This window comes from Pipra filicauda, unplaced genomic scaffold (genome assembly GCF_003945595.2).
Source record: "Pipra filicauda isolate LSUMZ 115617 unplaced genomic scaffold, ASM394559v2 scaffold74_size2892960_pilon, whole genome shotgun sequence".
NCBI classification, from domain to species: Eukaryota; Metazoa; Chordata; class Aves; order Passeriformes; family Pipridae; genus Pipra; species Pipra filicauda.
In genome coordinates this window covers 935,003-948,782 of record NW_024104920.1, presented here as the reverse complement: position 1 = coordinate 948,782, position 13,780 = coordinate 935,003, and the positions used below count along the sequence as shown (strand labels likewise).

General features: G+C 35.7%; 1 protein-coding gene across 5 annotated transcripts in view; it reads right to left on the bottom strand.

Annotated features, from left to right (window-relative positions):
* The window catches only part of ADAM23 (ADAM metallopeptidase domain 23), a 72,017-nt gene that overhangs the window by 45,793 nt on the left and 12,444 nt on the right, over positions 1-13,780 (bottom strand). For all 5 annotated transcript variants that reach the window (XM_027731449.2, XM_027731445.2, XM_039389609.1 and 2 more), the window contains exons 4-6: positions 3,172-3,235; positions 976-1,058; positions 181-244 (exon numbers count right to left, since the gene is read on the bottom strand). In XM_027731449.2, the coding sequence (XP_027587250.1) occupies positions 181-244; positions 976-1,058; positions 3,172-3,235 (211 nt within the window). The remainder of the gene's footprint in view (positions 1-180; positions 245-975; positions 1,059-3,171; positions 3,236-13,780) is intronic.

Below are 13,780 nucleotides of genomic sequence, written 5' to 3'. Positions count from 1 at the left end.
CATAGGTAAATCATACTTACAAATTTCCTGCCTAAATAAATTCCAATCAAGTGTTTTAAAATACTTTTGGTTTTCATATGAACACATGAGACATTCATTTATCGATTTGTTCTAATATTTTCATTTGTTATTCCTTGAGCACTCTCCCAAACCAAACAAATTAGATAAAAATAAACTTACTTCACTGTGGGTCAGTTCCATCGGTTCTATCAAGTACAAATAAGTACTATCTTCAAACATGCCACTAGAACATGGAGAAAAAGAAGTGAGATTTAGGATTACATGGCAATTAGTTTGACTCCAGGATATGAATTTTGATGAGACAAAAGCAAATTTAGGGCTGAAAAACTGACCAATATTAAAATAAATTCCATATATGTTCATTACCACCACATGTAGTTAAAGCTAAGTATATATTTTTTTTAAAATATGACGCACATTTTAATGAACCAACACTAAATGTAATGGCAATGCAATGATAAAGTACCAAAAAGAGTAAAGGTTTGACCTTGGAAAGAGGAAGTACTAAGATCCACATTGCCATGCAGAATATAATCAACAGCTGAGTTGCACTTAACAGTAACTAGTTCTAGTAAGGACCAATTTCCCACATTTTTTTCTTTGTATAATTTAACAAAAAGATCAATTTTTCTGTTGGCTGACAGAATCATATGTGAATACTGACCATGCAAACTTCTAAAGTACAATTCTTGCTTATCCTTCACCATAATAAGTTATCTGGGGAAATATTTATTTGCACTTACCATATTCAAAGGTTTTATAAGACAGCATCAAAATGTTAACTCCAACGATATTAGAAAAAAAATGCTAGCAGTTTGGCTTAGCTGGTACTGGCATTCCAAAACATCAAAATCTTTAGGCCTGTAGAGTTTCAGTTCCTCACATATTAAGTGATAATATTCAAGAGTCATAAGTAGTTATAGTTTTGCTTGAAAAATGAGAACATGCACTTACTGAAGTCCATTACAAGTCGAAAGAGCAACTTTGGAATCCTTGATACCTCTGATATTTCCGTGGTAGTAACAATGCTCTCCCCCCTAACAACGTTTAAAAACAAACAGTCACACACAAAAAATTACCCTGATTTAATGTCTGTTACTTAAAACCAAGGCAAAAAAAGATCTAACACTAACAATACCCATTTAGTTGATTTAAGTAATATCTTTACTATCTATCACAATAAACCCAGCTAAATTAAAGATAAAAAGTATTCTCAAAAACTTTTATTAAAAACCCGTAAGTGTGGTTCTTTCACACATTGTTAGAAAAACCTACCATTCATCATAAAAATATTCTTAATTCTGGTGTCATGTCATCTGAACTCCAACAAGCATACTGAACCCATTCCTTATGCAATTATAACTCAAGAAGGTATCAAAAATGTAAATGCTGTTTGTCTATCTATGCACAGCATTACTTCCACTTTGCATCTTATTTAATCAGTTATTCAGATTCTGAATAAAATTCCTAACAGGCTAGTGTGCATAACTAAATCAAAGTACTATACAGAAAGTAATCACTACGTGTTTACCTTTCCATAGTGAGAATGCATAAACCATGCTTTTTAACAGCTAAAATGTGATCATCTCTCTCACAGAAGATTTTTTTTTTTCAAGATGATCATCTGAGTAAAGAAATTGTTGTCTGTTCTTCAGTCATTCTTGTAATAAACTACCCCTTTCTATAAAATACATCACTTTTCATTAAGATCTCTCTTCTTTAAATCCACACTGGGGAAAAAAACAATCTTGTACCTACTTAGGTCTAAAAAGTATTATAAGATACTGCAAAAGACCAGGATACAGTCCTCCTACACAAATTGCGTGTATATTTTTTGAACCCATAACAAAGCCTTTTATGGATTAATAATGTGATCTCAGGAGCTCTATTACTGCTTCTAAATAACACAACTCAGAAAACATCCCTTAGGAAGTTTGGATCAAGTTACTGCAGCATGCAAAGGTAGCCCATTTGCTGAGTCTGAAGTTCTAATATAATTTTCCATTCAGATTCATGATTCAGCAACCGCAGTGCTCAATACTAGTGCTGCAGCTGACAATTGCATGAGCTTGTCTAAGTGCCAATGGGAATTGTCTTCTTGCATCATTTAGCATTTTTGCCTATTCTGCAGAGCGCTGAGTCTTAATGAAACACCTTCCTTTGTATGTTACACGAAATTATTTTTCCTTTACAGTGGAAGAAAACAATTTCAATAATTACATTGCAATATAATTGTTTAATTCTGCAATGTATTATTTTATTTGAGATTCTCCATAACAAGGGCAAAATAATAAACTAGATATCTAATACTTGGACAAACAACAGTCCTGACTTTCTGAATGCATGAATGCATAAATGCAACTGGAATGTTTGCCTGCCTCCACTCTAAATAGAGATATATTTCACACATAATAAGTTCACAATATTCATACCAAATACGAAAAAAGTAATTCCCGGAAAATGTAGTTTTTAACCTTCCTAGGATCATACCAGCCCTCATTTTGTTACTAAAACAAACAAAAAGACTGATGCGGTTCCCTTAGGGCTGAACTATCTTGCATAACTTTAATCTGCCCTTGGATTAATAGCCTATGGCACTGAATTCAATTTGGTAGCTTGTTTGACAAACTTAATTAATTGGATATCAAGCAATATGCTGATTTTGTAATAACTCCAGAGGTTAAGGTTTCAGTTAAGTCTTTCATTTTCTGTTTCACAACTGTACAATTCTTGCAAAGAAAAGTCACTGCCAGTTTTTTTGTTTGTTTGAATGTCTTACATTACCATTATCCCTTCTCCTTGCACTTTGTGCTAAGGACATGTGAATAATTAATGAAGATTAATCTGATGGTGGCTTCAAACGCTCCACCTCCTACATTTTACAAGATGTAATTGTTCTGGCAGTAACTGGATCATCTTCACTACTACCACCTACGAATGCCTACCCCTCAGCCCAAAACACAGCTTTTCTTCTTTGTACAATTCCTCTTGGATTACTGAGATATCCTTACAAAATGAGATCACAGTTACCTTGTATGTGTGGAAAAAGAATTTTGGTGGGTTTAAGTTTTGCAAAACTTTTTTTTTAAACATTTTATTGGCACTGTTCTCTCAAAAACACCATTATGATGCAATTTAAGAACACAATACCTTAGAAAACTTTGGTTTTCCATCTTCATAGTGAATCTCCACATAATTGGAAGATAACAAGTCACTGTCAAAGGAAGGAAAAATCAAAATGAGAAAAATCTGAATACTCTTTCTACTACTACGGGTAGGTTTTTGGGGGGTGGGGGGTTGCTATAATTTTGAAACCATTTTTGTTTTCCCTGTACATTAGTTTAAAAAAAATCAAGCAGTTTGTGTCCAGTAAACAGTTTGACAGTGCACTGGAAGTCACAGTGTGTTACAGAAGGGGGAATTTTATTCTGCAATCTAATCCCCTGTATTTTAGCTTTACAATTAGATTATCAGCCTTTTAAATATGCAAAAAAAAAAAAATCCCATGGCTTTAGAACTTTGTTTGCTGACAGTAACTTATGAAACATATGTTTAGTTTATTACTGTTTTCAAATAAATTTTACATTTTATCGAAAAGTCAAACAGAGTATATGTAAGGCTGAACAAATACACACACAGCTGTTTTGAAGACAGTGTGTATACTCACTGTGTGTATACTCACTTTCACAACTGCAAATACTCAATTTTTTTCCCAAAGCAGTAAAGTTCCTTAAAAAAGGCCAAAACAAAGCCCATCATAAAACACCCTCCATAATACCCCTTTTCATATTTTCACGTTTTATTCTCAGATATCTTTCTCACTCTTATTCTTTCCTAACTCTGGCAAGACAAATTTCTGAAGCATAAAAATTTCCCATACTATGTAATTTACAGTTCAGATTTCTTCTTCTTCTTTTTTTTTAACTAAGATTTTTTTAACTAAGCTAGCCTGTACATATCCTGCAATAATCTCAATGCCCCATTCACATCCCACCCCTTTATAACCAAGGCTGCAGCACAGTGCCCAGGGAGAGCAAAGCAGTTAAACATGCTAAATGGCCCTACCAAATATGCAAGATAAGCATTTTATTTAATGAGACCCAGAATTCTTAGCATTTTTAAAGTCTCTGATGTACCCTTTCAATTTAAAAAAAAAAAATCATTAAAGGGTCTGATAGTGGTACATATATCAAAACAAAAATATCGTTGCTACAAATAAAAGACATCATTATGGAAGTCTGGTCTGACAAGATAGCTCTGATGGGAATTCAGGACTAACAGCAACTTATGATAATGGGTATCTCAAACTCAGATTAGGCTATTAGCAGTCCTGATAACACGCTAACTCTGGGACTCATGGCTCATAAAATCAATTCTTCATGCCACATTTATCAGGCACTACACTCAGAGAGCATCCTGCAGAAGTCAGTTACCAGCGGTTCTCTTAAAAGTCCTTTTTCGTGGAACTGAGAGACCACACTATGGGCACTCTGTGTCTGCAAAACCAGTGCTAATAGCCCTGAATAACTATTGAAGTCTCATAATTTGTGTTAAACATCACTTTGAAGGCAGCATTTAATAGATATATTTTTAAAGCGCAGATTTAAAAATAAATTCAATTGCATAAAATCATTTTAACTTTCTCTATTTGCATCAGAGTAAGTTAAAAACATTCTGCAGAAAATACAAATGCTGTATAAATAGTGTAAGCACTTGACTACAATGCAAACAGTCATTTCTTCAGCATGGCCAGATTTGAAGCTTCTAAAAAGGCTTACATATACAAAACAAACTTTAAAGTGTTGATAATGTAATTTTATTCTTTGCATTTTTTATACTTGTTATCAAGCGTAAGGACTGCTGTTCTCTGTACTTAATGGGATGGTAGAGACAAGGCTGCAGAAAACTGACACAAGTAAGAAAATGGAAAACTCTGATTAGGATATAAGTATTTAAAAAAAAAAAAAATTGAGGATTGTTAAACACGGGAACTATGCTCAACTTGATATAGCCTTGACCAGATTCAGATTTTTAGACACTTCTGCTTGAATTCACTGAGACTATTTGGTTTCCTCAAACCAATTCCAGGATCAGCATTTATCTACCTGTTTCCAAATCAGATCACACTTTCACACCCTCTTTTTTCCCCTCTTCTAGTAACCTTGCACAACTGATCTCAGAACTGCTTTCTGTGCTTTTTGCATCTCATAAGACTTGCAGTAGGTGATCCACACTGTGTGTACTGACTCACAACTGTAGTCTAATTACAGCATTTGTCTCAGATTTATCCCATTTCATGTGACACAAGAGCAGCTCAAAATTTCTTTAGTCCACCCGCTGAAGAACCTTTCCAGAGTTTAGTACTCTTTTTTGGGCTTTGGTTCAGCTTCTGTTGTAACACAGTTAGTTGCCTCATCTGCCAACCTTTTCCATTCTTTAGCTTATCATTACTTCCACTGCAAAGGAATTCCTGATTCAGGTAGTGTCCAAATAAAGTATCCCACATGATAGGATACCTAACATGGCATGCTTATGATGAAAAACTCATATATATATATTACAAGTTCAAAGCAAGGAGGCAGCAGAGAGCAAGTTTCCAGTAGACGCTCTCATCATTGACTTTCCAATATGTATTGGGTTTTCATGGCCAGGTTTTGGTAGTGGGGGGAGCTATAGGAGTGGCTTATCCAAGAAGCTGCTAGAAGCTTGCCCTGTGTCCAACAGAGCAGTGCCAGCTGGCTCCAAGATGGACCTTTGGGATCTACTGGATACAAGGCACATTAAATTCTCCATACCAAACAAATTCCCTGCAATGAAAATTAGTTAAGGCCTGCTGCTCATGATATACTTCCCATGCTGTAAGAAAAATGCACCTTTAATTTCTGAAGCACCCTTTTGCCAAATGTAACATAGTATCCACCACCTAGAAGTTGGAGTAGAAAATCTTCTGTAAGACTTGCCTTTCACAACCCTGTTTCTCATGCTATGTTGGAACAGTTGGAACTAGATCACTAGTTTCTGATCATTATTGTGTTTTTAAGCTTGCCACACATAATCACCAAGGTTACTCAAGGGCATTGTTCTCTTAACATTTCCCTCAGGACAGCAAGAATTTTGAACATTCCATGGGAAAAAAAAAATCTGTCTGCTGCTCCTTAAACTGTATGCCATTACCTTGGTAGGTACCTGATTTTTGTCAGGTACCTATTCTTTTTTCAAATATCTGCCTACACTAGCAAATGTCCTAAAGAACACCTTACTTGTAATCACTCAGAAATCCCTCAAGGTATACTGCTAATCTGAGAGAACATCGATCTTATTCAGGGAGAGGGGGGAATGGGAGCAGAAAAGTATTTTTGCAGGCTTTTTCTAATACAGCTTTTCTAGTATACACAGCCAGTTGCTTCTATAATAAAGCTAATCTGAATCCTGTTCTCTATATTCATATCAAAATCAGTACAAACACAGCTATAACTGTGCTTATAAATGGTTAGTATTGAAATGTGATATTGCAGAGAGCAGCCTAGGACCAAAAAATTCAGCAAAAATGTTCCACTACTACTGCAAAGAAAAATGGCAGAATTTGGGTAAGGGAGTTTGTTCTACATTTTGCTACAGCTTCAAGAATAACAACAGCTGTAAAAATACATATAAAACTGCCACTGTAAATTTTCCCTACCAAAGCTTTTACCTGTTATTAACACTGACAAATATGACAAAAGACATGAGAAATTATTTAAGGAAAAGAAAAAAATTAGTACTTAACCAAAATAACTTTCAAACGTTTTTTCCTACTCAAAAGATATACGTAGAAGAGCATTGTAATTTCACCAGGAGGTGTGATGGGATTCTTCATGAAAGCGGCATCAAAAAGAAAGGCCTAGAACACACTGATTAAGAGCTCATGTAGAAGTACAATTTCCTGAGGAATGAGACACAGAACTCATGCATAAAGTAGGAGTCTCCACATCACAAAATAACTTTTCTTCCTTTGTTATCATTTACAGAGTGGATAAATTAACCTCTGAAAGGCAGACCTGAGTTTTACAAAATATATTTTACACCTCACCTACTCTGGACTGTTCCGCCACCTTTGATCCCTTTAGAGCCATTTACATTTTGATTAGAGCAGAAATGTATTCAATACAGCAAATTTGTTTTTCAATATTATGAGCACCAGAAACAGTGCAGGATTTAACTAAAACAATCATCAGTCATGACCATGTCAGACAAAAGTATATTTACGTAGTGACACATTAGTACGATCCTTTACAATGAACACATCAAATTACAACATGTTGAATAACTCATGACAAAATAATTTGTCTGCCATGTTCTTTTCTATAGTTTCTTCCACTCTGCCTTGCTTGTCTTAGATAATTGTACTTATTAAGCTGTCCTGCACCCCCAGCTCTTCTGAGTTACACTGAGAAATGCAAAATAAGCAGCAAAGGGACATGCTATTCCCAGTAGTTGCTGCCTTTGAAGACACAGGCCAGCTGTTAAAGCCAGCAGTAGATGCTTTCTGAAGAACTCACATCCACTTCCCTGGCACATAGTTTAGTGCTGATGTTTTCCTTAGGAGGAGAGCTGCAGAGCGAAAAGTGTCTTACCTCAGCTGACATCTAACCATCCTTATGAAGAGAACTGATTTGGGTAGGTAAAAGCTATGAAATGACTAATAAGTATCTCATATACAAGTAACCAGGTTAGCTTCCAGGAACATAGTAGAAAATCAGAGTACAGCTGAACTATCCTTCTGACATACTTCTTAAATTATCTTTATACTAACCTATTACCAGGCAATATTTTATTATTTTTAAGTATTCTGAAATTATTCAAGTTCAGTACCACTGTCTGAGCAACCTAGTTTAGTTGAATTATTTGACAGAACACCCATCAGATGTTTTTGTCCATTTGAGAGATAAAGTTTAGCAGCACAAAAAGATGTAAAAAACAGAGACCTTGCTGCAACATTTTGTTAGATCATCAAGGTAGTGCCATCTAATGCAATGGCCATCTACAGCCTTGTTTCCATTACCAGTTTCAATTATATTCACAAACTTTGTTGAATTGTCTGTTCTTATAGGAATTTATTAAGTTTCTAGTATGTGTTTACATTAATCTTTACTTGGCTCTTGTCTTTGAAGCTGCTCTGATAAGAGTGTCTCTAAGGAATGAATACACTGCAAATATTCGCTGTTATTTTTTAAAACACGGCAAGGTTTTACTACTTTTCTTATATTATCTTGAAGGAGCTTAAAAAATCAGAACATGATACGGTGGATCAAGAAACTGTGATTACAAGTAGTTAAAAGAAACAACTGATGATGTAAACGTAAGAGTTAACTTTTTTAATAACTATGGAATAGAAGAAAGCCATCACCCACTTCTGCTATTAATACCATAATGATTCTGCAACAGTAAATTGTACACTTGTTTAAAAAAATCACTTCTTGCATGGTCTTGCTATTGTTGCTTGGTTTTGCTTCATTTGTCTTCGAGATAAGAAAAGGATGACTCGACCACAAATTTATAAACTGAAATTACCTAGGTGATCCCTCAGGAGGGCCTCAAAAGGGGAAAAGATCTCCAAAAAAGACTGACAGGAAAGCATGTCATAGAATGGTATAGAACTTTCATATAGAATGGTGCAAAAAATGCTCCAGATTTATTTCTGGATCAGTCTACTACCCCCAGTGCAAGAAATCCTGAGTCAGTTCAAGGGAGCTCAGGAAACAAATTCTTCATGATCCTTTCTCTAGCTTTGTCCTGAAGCTCTCCAACAGAGAATGGAACATGCTGCATTTTATTGGCTACTTCAGCAAGCATTTTGCAGGTAGCAGTTTGAAGAGTTTTCCAGAATATTAATAGTATATTGGTCGGTTTCCACCATATTTTCATTTACCATAGCACTGAAGATGATATCACTCTAAAAAGTGCTATGCAGAAGGATATGCAAACACAAATGGATAGACAATATTACAGAAGATTAGTTCTATGCCATGCAAAACACCTCAGTGTAATTTGCTAAGACAGAAGTTTCTAGAAGAGCAACTGTTTCGATAAAATATTTTGACAACTGTTCAAGTTTACTCAGAATTGCCTTTTGATTGATCCCTTTTCTTTACTCACCAGCTTGGAAAACTTCTGAATTATCAATAAGAATTTTATTAACCTGTAGTGTAAGGTTGAGGGCTGCCACCTGTCCTTGCCAGAATGGTCTCATCCAATGGTAACTACATTTGCTACAGATTCCTTCACTTGAAGAAGGGTGTTTTAGACACTAAAGAAACTCATGTTTCCTCTTAAACAGTTCATTGAATGCTCCACATGTTCTGATACTTCGTGTGGTAACGGTCCAGTTTTAAACAACTCCTACCATGAAGGAAAAATCCAACCATGGGTGTGGGGTTTTTTCCATTATTATTTTATTTCTAATATCAAAAAGAGTGAAATAGGCTTATTTATACTTATAGAGAGCTGACTTGAGCACCTTCAGGTTATATTAACAACTATAGCAGAACCAGAGATACAGTTTGGTATTCCAACAAACTGAAAGTTTATTTTGGTTCCCTTAATCCACGTTTCCACTTTGATCTATACTGCACAATTTTAGCCTTGTCATTGAATCAAGTTAAATTTAGTTACATAGGCTCTTAGCGGCTCCAAGCATGCACAGGTTTTATACTAGCTCCAAATGCAAAGACTTCAGCCTGACCGCAACAGAATCCGAGATGCCAGGAATGCACTTCAACAGAAAGATCTCACTATTGACAAGCCTGGACCATATCAGAAACAGACTGAAACACCTACTAGATTAGAAAGATAACAGTTCTTCACCATTGCCATGTTACAGTGTTTACATGTGACCAAAGAAAGGATGCATCAAGTCAGACAGCTGCTTAGTATGCTGTCTGACAGCAAATACACAGATATAACAATATTTCAGGTTGTTTCTCAGCATCCAGTGATCTGTGACACCAGGATTTCATAAACTGGAATTAGTACAATTGTTTTCAATGGTTCTCAGTAGATTTCTTTTCTGTAAGTTTTTCCAGTTCTTTAATTCCTGTTTAATATGCACAGCATCCTGCAACATCTGCCCTAAGACTTTTTGCACATGAAATGTCCACTGAGGCAAATGATAACTTTGATAGGTTGCTTCCAGCTCTGGGAGTGGCAAACAAGGCAGTAAAGCCCTGTTACCTACAGCTGAGGAACTCCAGACTGCACTTATAGGAGGGCACACACATTGCTGTAAAATCCTAACACTGAGGTCTTTGCATCTCCTCTGTAACAAATTTTTAAAAGTTAACTAGAGTTAAACTTTTCGCAGTACTATTATCACATTTAATTTAGCAGTTTGTATATCTTACAGGATCCATTTAGTACCCTAAATGTTTGAGTGTTCATTTAAGAAAGTGTCATAAATATTTGAAGATTCCTTCTGAAAAACTGTGACTAGTTTTCACATTTCCATTAAAACAGAATTTAAAAAACCCCACGAGAATCAAATAGTTTCTCAAATAAACAGTTACCGCCCTACTGTTTTTAAAATTAAGCTAACAATGTAACCCCCTCTAGGACTATTCTCAAGTTAATTCAGCCCTACAGAAACATACACCAAAAAATGTAAACATCAATTATAAGCTTTAAACTGATAGATAAAATTTGCTGTAATGTTGGCTGCACTTCACACAAGAAACTGACTTTTCACAATACTCATCGTATTTTAACATCTCAAATATTTAAGTTATGTAACAGTAAAATGCAGTGGGATTGGGCTTTTCTCAGTTCATGCCAAAGATGCCAAATATTTTTCATATGATATCTTCACCGAAAAATCCATTTTCCTGCAAACAGTTTCCTGGAAAGATGGACTTCCACAGAGAAAAGAAGGAAAAGCTGAAAATATAGGCTGGTTTTGGTGATTTTTTAAGTCCCCTTCCCCCAAAATACTACATTTTGAGGCAAGTTTTCAGTAGGAAGGGAGAGAATTTTTTGTCTTTGGTTTTTAACTTCTGCTTCTGTCCAGCTCAGTTAACTGATTCCCTATTCCTTGTGTGTGTCTCAGCCACCACAGTCCCAGTGCTGAAGGTTCCAGTACAGCCCCAGCACCCTGCACTGGTGGAGACCTCTTTGTTTAGAGGCTGGAATAGACCATGTCTGAAAACTGCCAGACAATATGGTCAACTTCCCCCAGCATTAAAAAACCGGCAAGCAGACATTTTTAATTCACTGCTTTTGGTAGTACTGCTCTTTAATGTGTTTTAGTACTGCACCAGAACATAAAAACTGCTACCTTTAAACAGGACATAAAAGTTACCCACAGAAACTTGTCTTTCAACAGAACAGTAACTTAAAAGCTTTTTACGTGTTGATGGAAAAGAGATCATTAAAAACTAATTTGCTAGCACCTCGCAGACATTTGTTTATGTATATAATGCATCAATGAAAAACAAGAAACTGCTTGGATATACCAGGATCATTGATTAGCAAGTGCACTGTTACAACAAATGGACTGACATTATTGTTTGAGGACAAAAGTGAACCTACTGAAATTAATTCTTTTAAAGGTTTTTTATAGAAATTGTGTTTTAAGACAATGCTACATGTTACTCATTGCACAGGGAATTTATTGAGTTTGGGCAGACAATCATAGCTAAATTATAAGTCTAACTTTTCAAATGGGATTGTGACACCACTAGTATCCTATAAACTTTCATTTTTGTACTAAGAGCATTAACTAAAAACTTTATTTAATGCATTACAGATTAAAAAAAGTATTAGTTTTTACATCGAATTATTTTCATAATACACATATCTGCAATTACTATGCATTGAAATGACATCACATTGACAGCCTGAAATTGGTCAAACATTTAAGTGTGACAAGAGGCAAAATGTCTGAAACATCAGAGTAGCCCACCTTGTTAAAGAGTTAAAAATTGACCTTTTTTCCTGAAAAAAAGGTAAGAAAAAGAAAAAGCTGCCAACAATCACCTTTAGGATAACAAATAATATTTCATCTGGTTTAGGCCTTGTGCAACTGCAAAGTTGGTTACCCATTCAAACTCCATACAAATCTTATGTATGAATTTTCTCTGTGCACTGGATTCAAGGGTTTGATGGGCTTGTATTTCCTTCAAGCTGTTTGTGCCATTGAACTATGGCAAGATGGAAAGTTAAGTTTTATAGTAAGATGCTCCAGAAACTTCTAAATTGCCACCTGTTGTTCTTACAAAATCTTGACAGTTACTAATGAAAGTGAATATCCAATTTCTTCACTGCCTGGTTATAATATTTGCCGTGAAAAAAAGAGCAGCTGCAACACAGAAAGTAGGCAATCACGCAAATTCCAACAGAGGTAAACAAAACTTAAAACTAGAGCCTGTTGGAGTTAACAACCACCCTCGACTTTATCTTTATACATTTAGAAAAGATTCAAAAAACCCAGAAGAATAAAATGAAAATATACAGAATACATACACAATAGGTGGCACTAACTCACCATAGAGTAACTGATACAAATATAAATTCTACATATACAAGGGTATTGAGGATTTTGAATACATATTCCACATGCGACTGCATTATTTTGTCCAGTAGCATGTAATAAGTGTGGCCCTGCTGTTCTGCCTTTCCTTCTAACTAGACATTGGCAATACCAATACGTCAACTAAAACTCGTCATCCAACATCGTAGCAAAAGACAGCATTTTGCTGAACACATAAATGTAACTGAAATATGAGAATGGGTCTTTTTCAGATCATTGTCTACAGGCATTTACAATTTATCTTACAAGTTTTACGACTTACAGTTTTAGAGTATTACGTCCAGTCAAAAAATAGGACGGGTTTTTGAAGTCGCCATTTTCTGGAACAGCACCAGATAAAGAGTCAAATATTTATAAGTCAAAAAACACTTAGGAAGCTAGGAGAAGAGCTAATGTATAAAGAGGCAAGCAGTAAGGATACCAGGACGGCATCTGCACACCCTGCACCTTATGTACAGGCAGTAAGAAAATTCCTGATATCACAAGAGCAGAACTTCTACATCAAGTAGTCTCCCTCTCTCTTTCTGAGGTGAAGGGCACTGCATTTTTTGATTGCTGATAAACAGCACAATTAGAAAAAAATATTCATATTCTTTATGAACCATTTGTTGTTCAAAATAAGCAAGGACAAACAGCAGGGATGGACAGTGGGTAACACTGCAAGGATATGGGGAATGTAAAGCTACTGGGTTTGTGATGGTATTTGGATAATAGCCATTCAGGATGAGACTAGGACAGGAAATGCAAACAAAACCCAAGCCCTAATGAACAGGAGATAAGAGTTCTGGTCTTCATTATTATCTCTGTTAGGTCACTGTCTGATGGGCCATGGAAGAAGCCACTCAGGCATAGCCCTGAAGAGATTCAACCAGAACTTTAGAACAGATAAGAAGTGGTAAACAACATCATTTGTCTCCTGGGAAGGAATAAACTTATTTCAGGATGCCTGCAGGGACTTGTGGATATGTGCAATCACTTTTATGGAACATTCAGCGGATGTGCCAAAGATAGGGAAGGTGAATCAGGACAGAACAAGTGTCAGAAAATGGAGAGGAAGTGGCATATAAAGGAGTCATTAGTGTAAGATGCAAGACAGTGGGTTTGGTGCAGGCCCACACCTGATCGCTGCAGTCTGTCCTATGTTAAGTCCTATTGGCAATATTTCCTTTATGACTTTGGTTTCTATTCTGCATAGGTGTG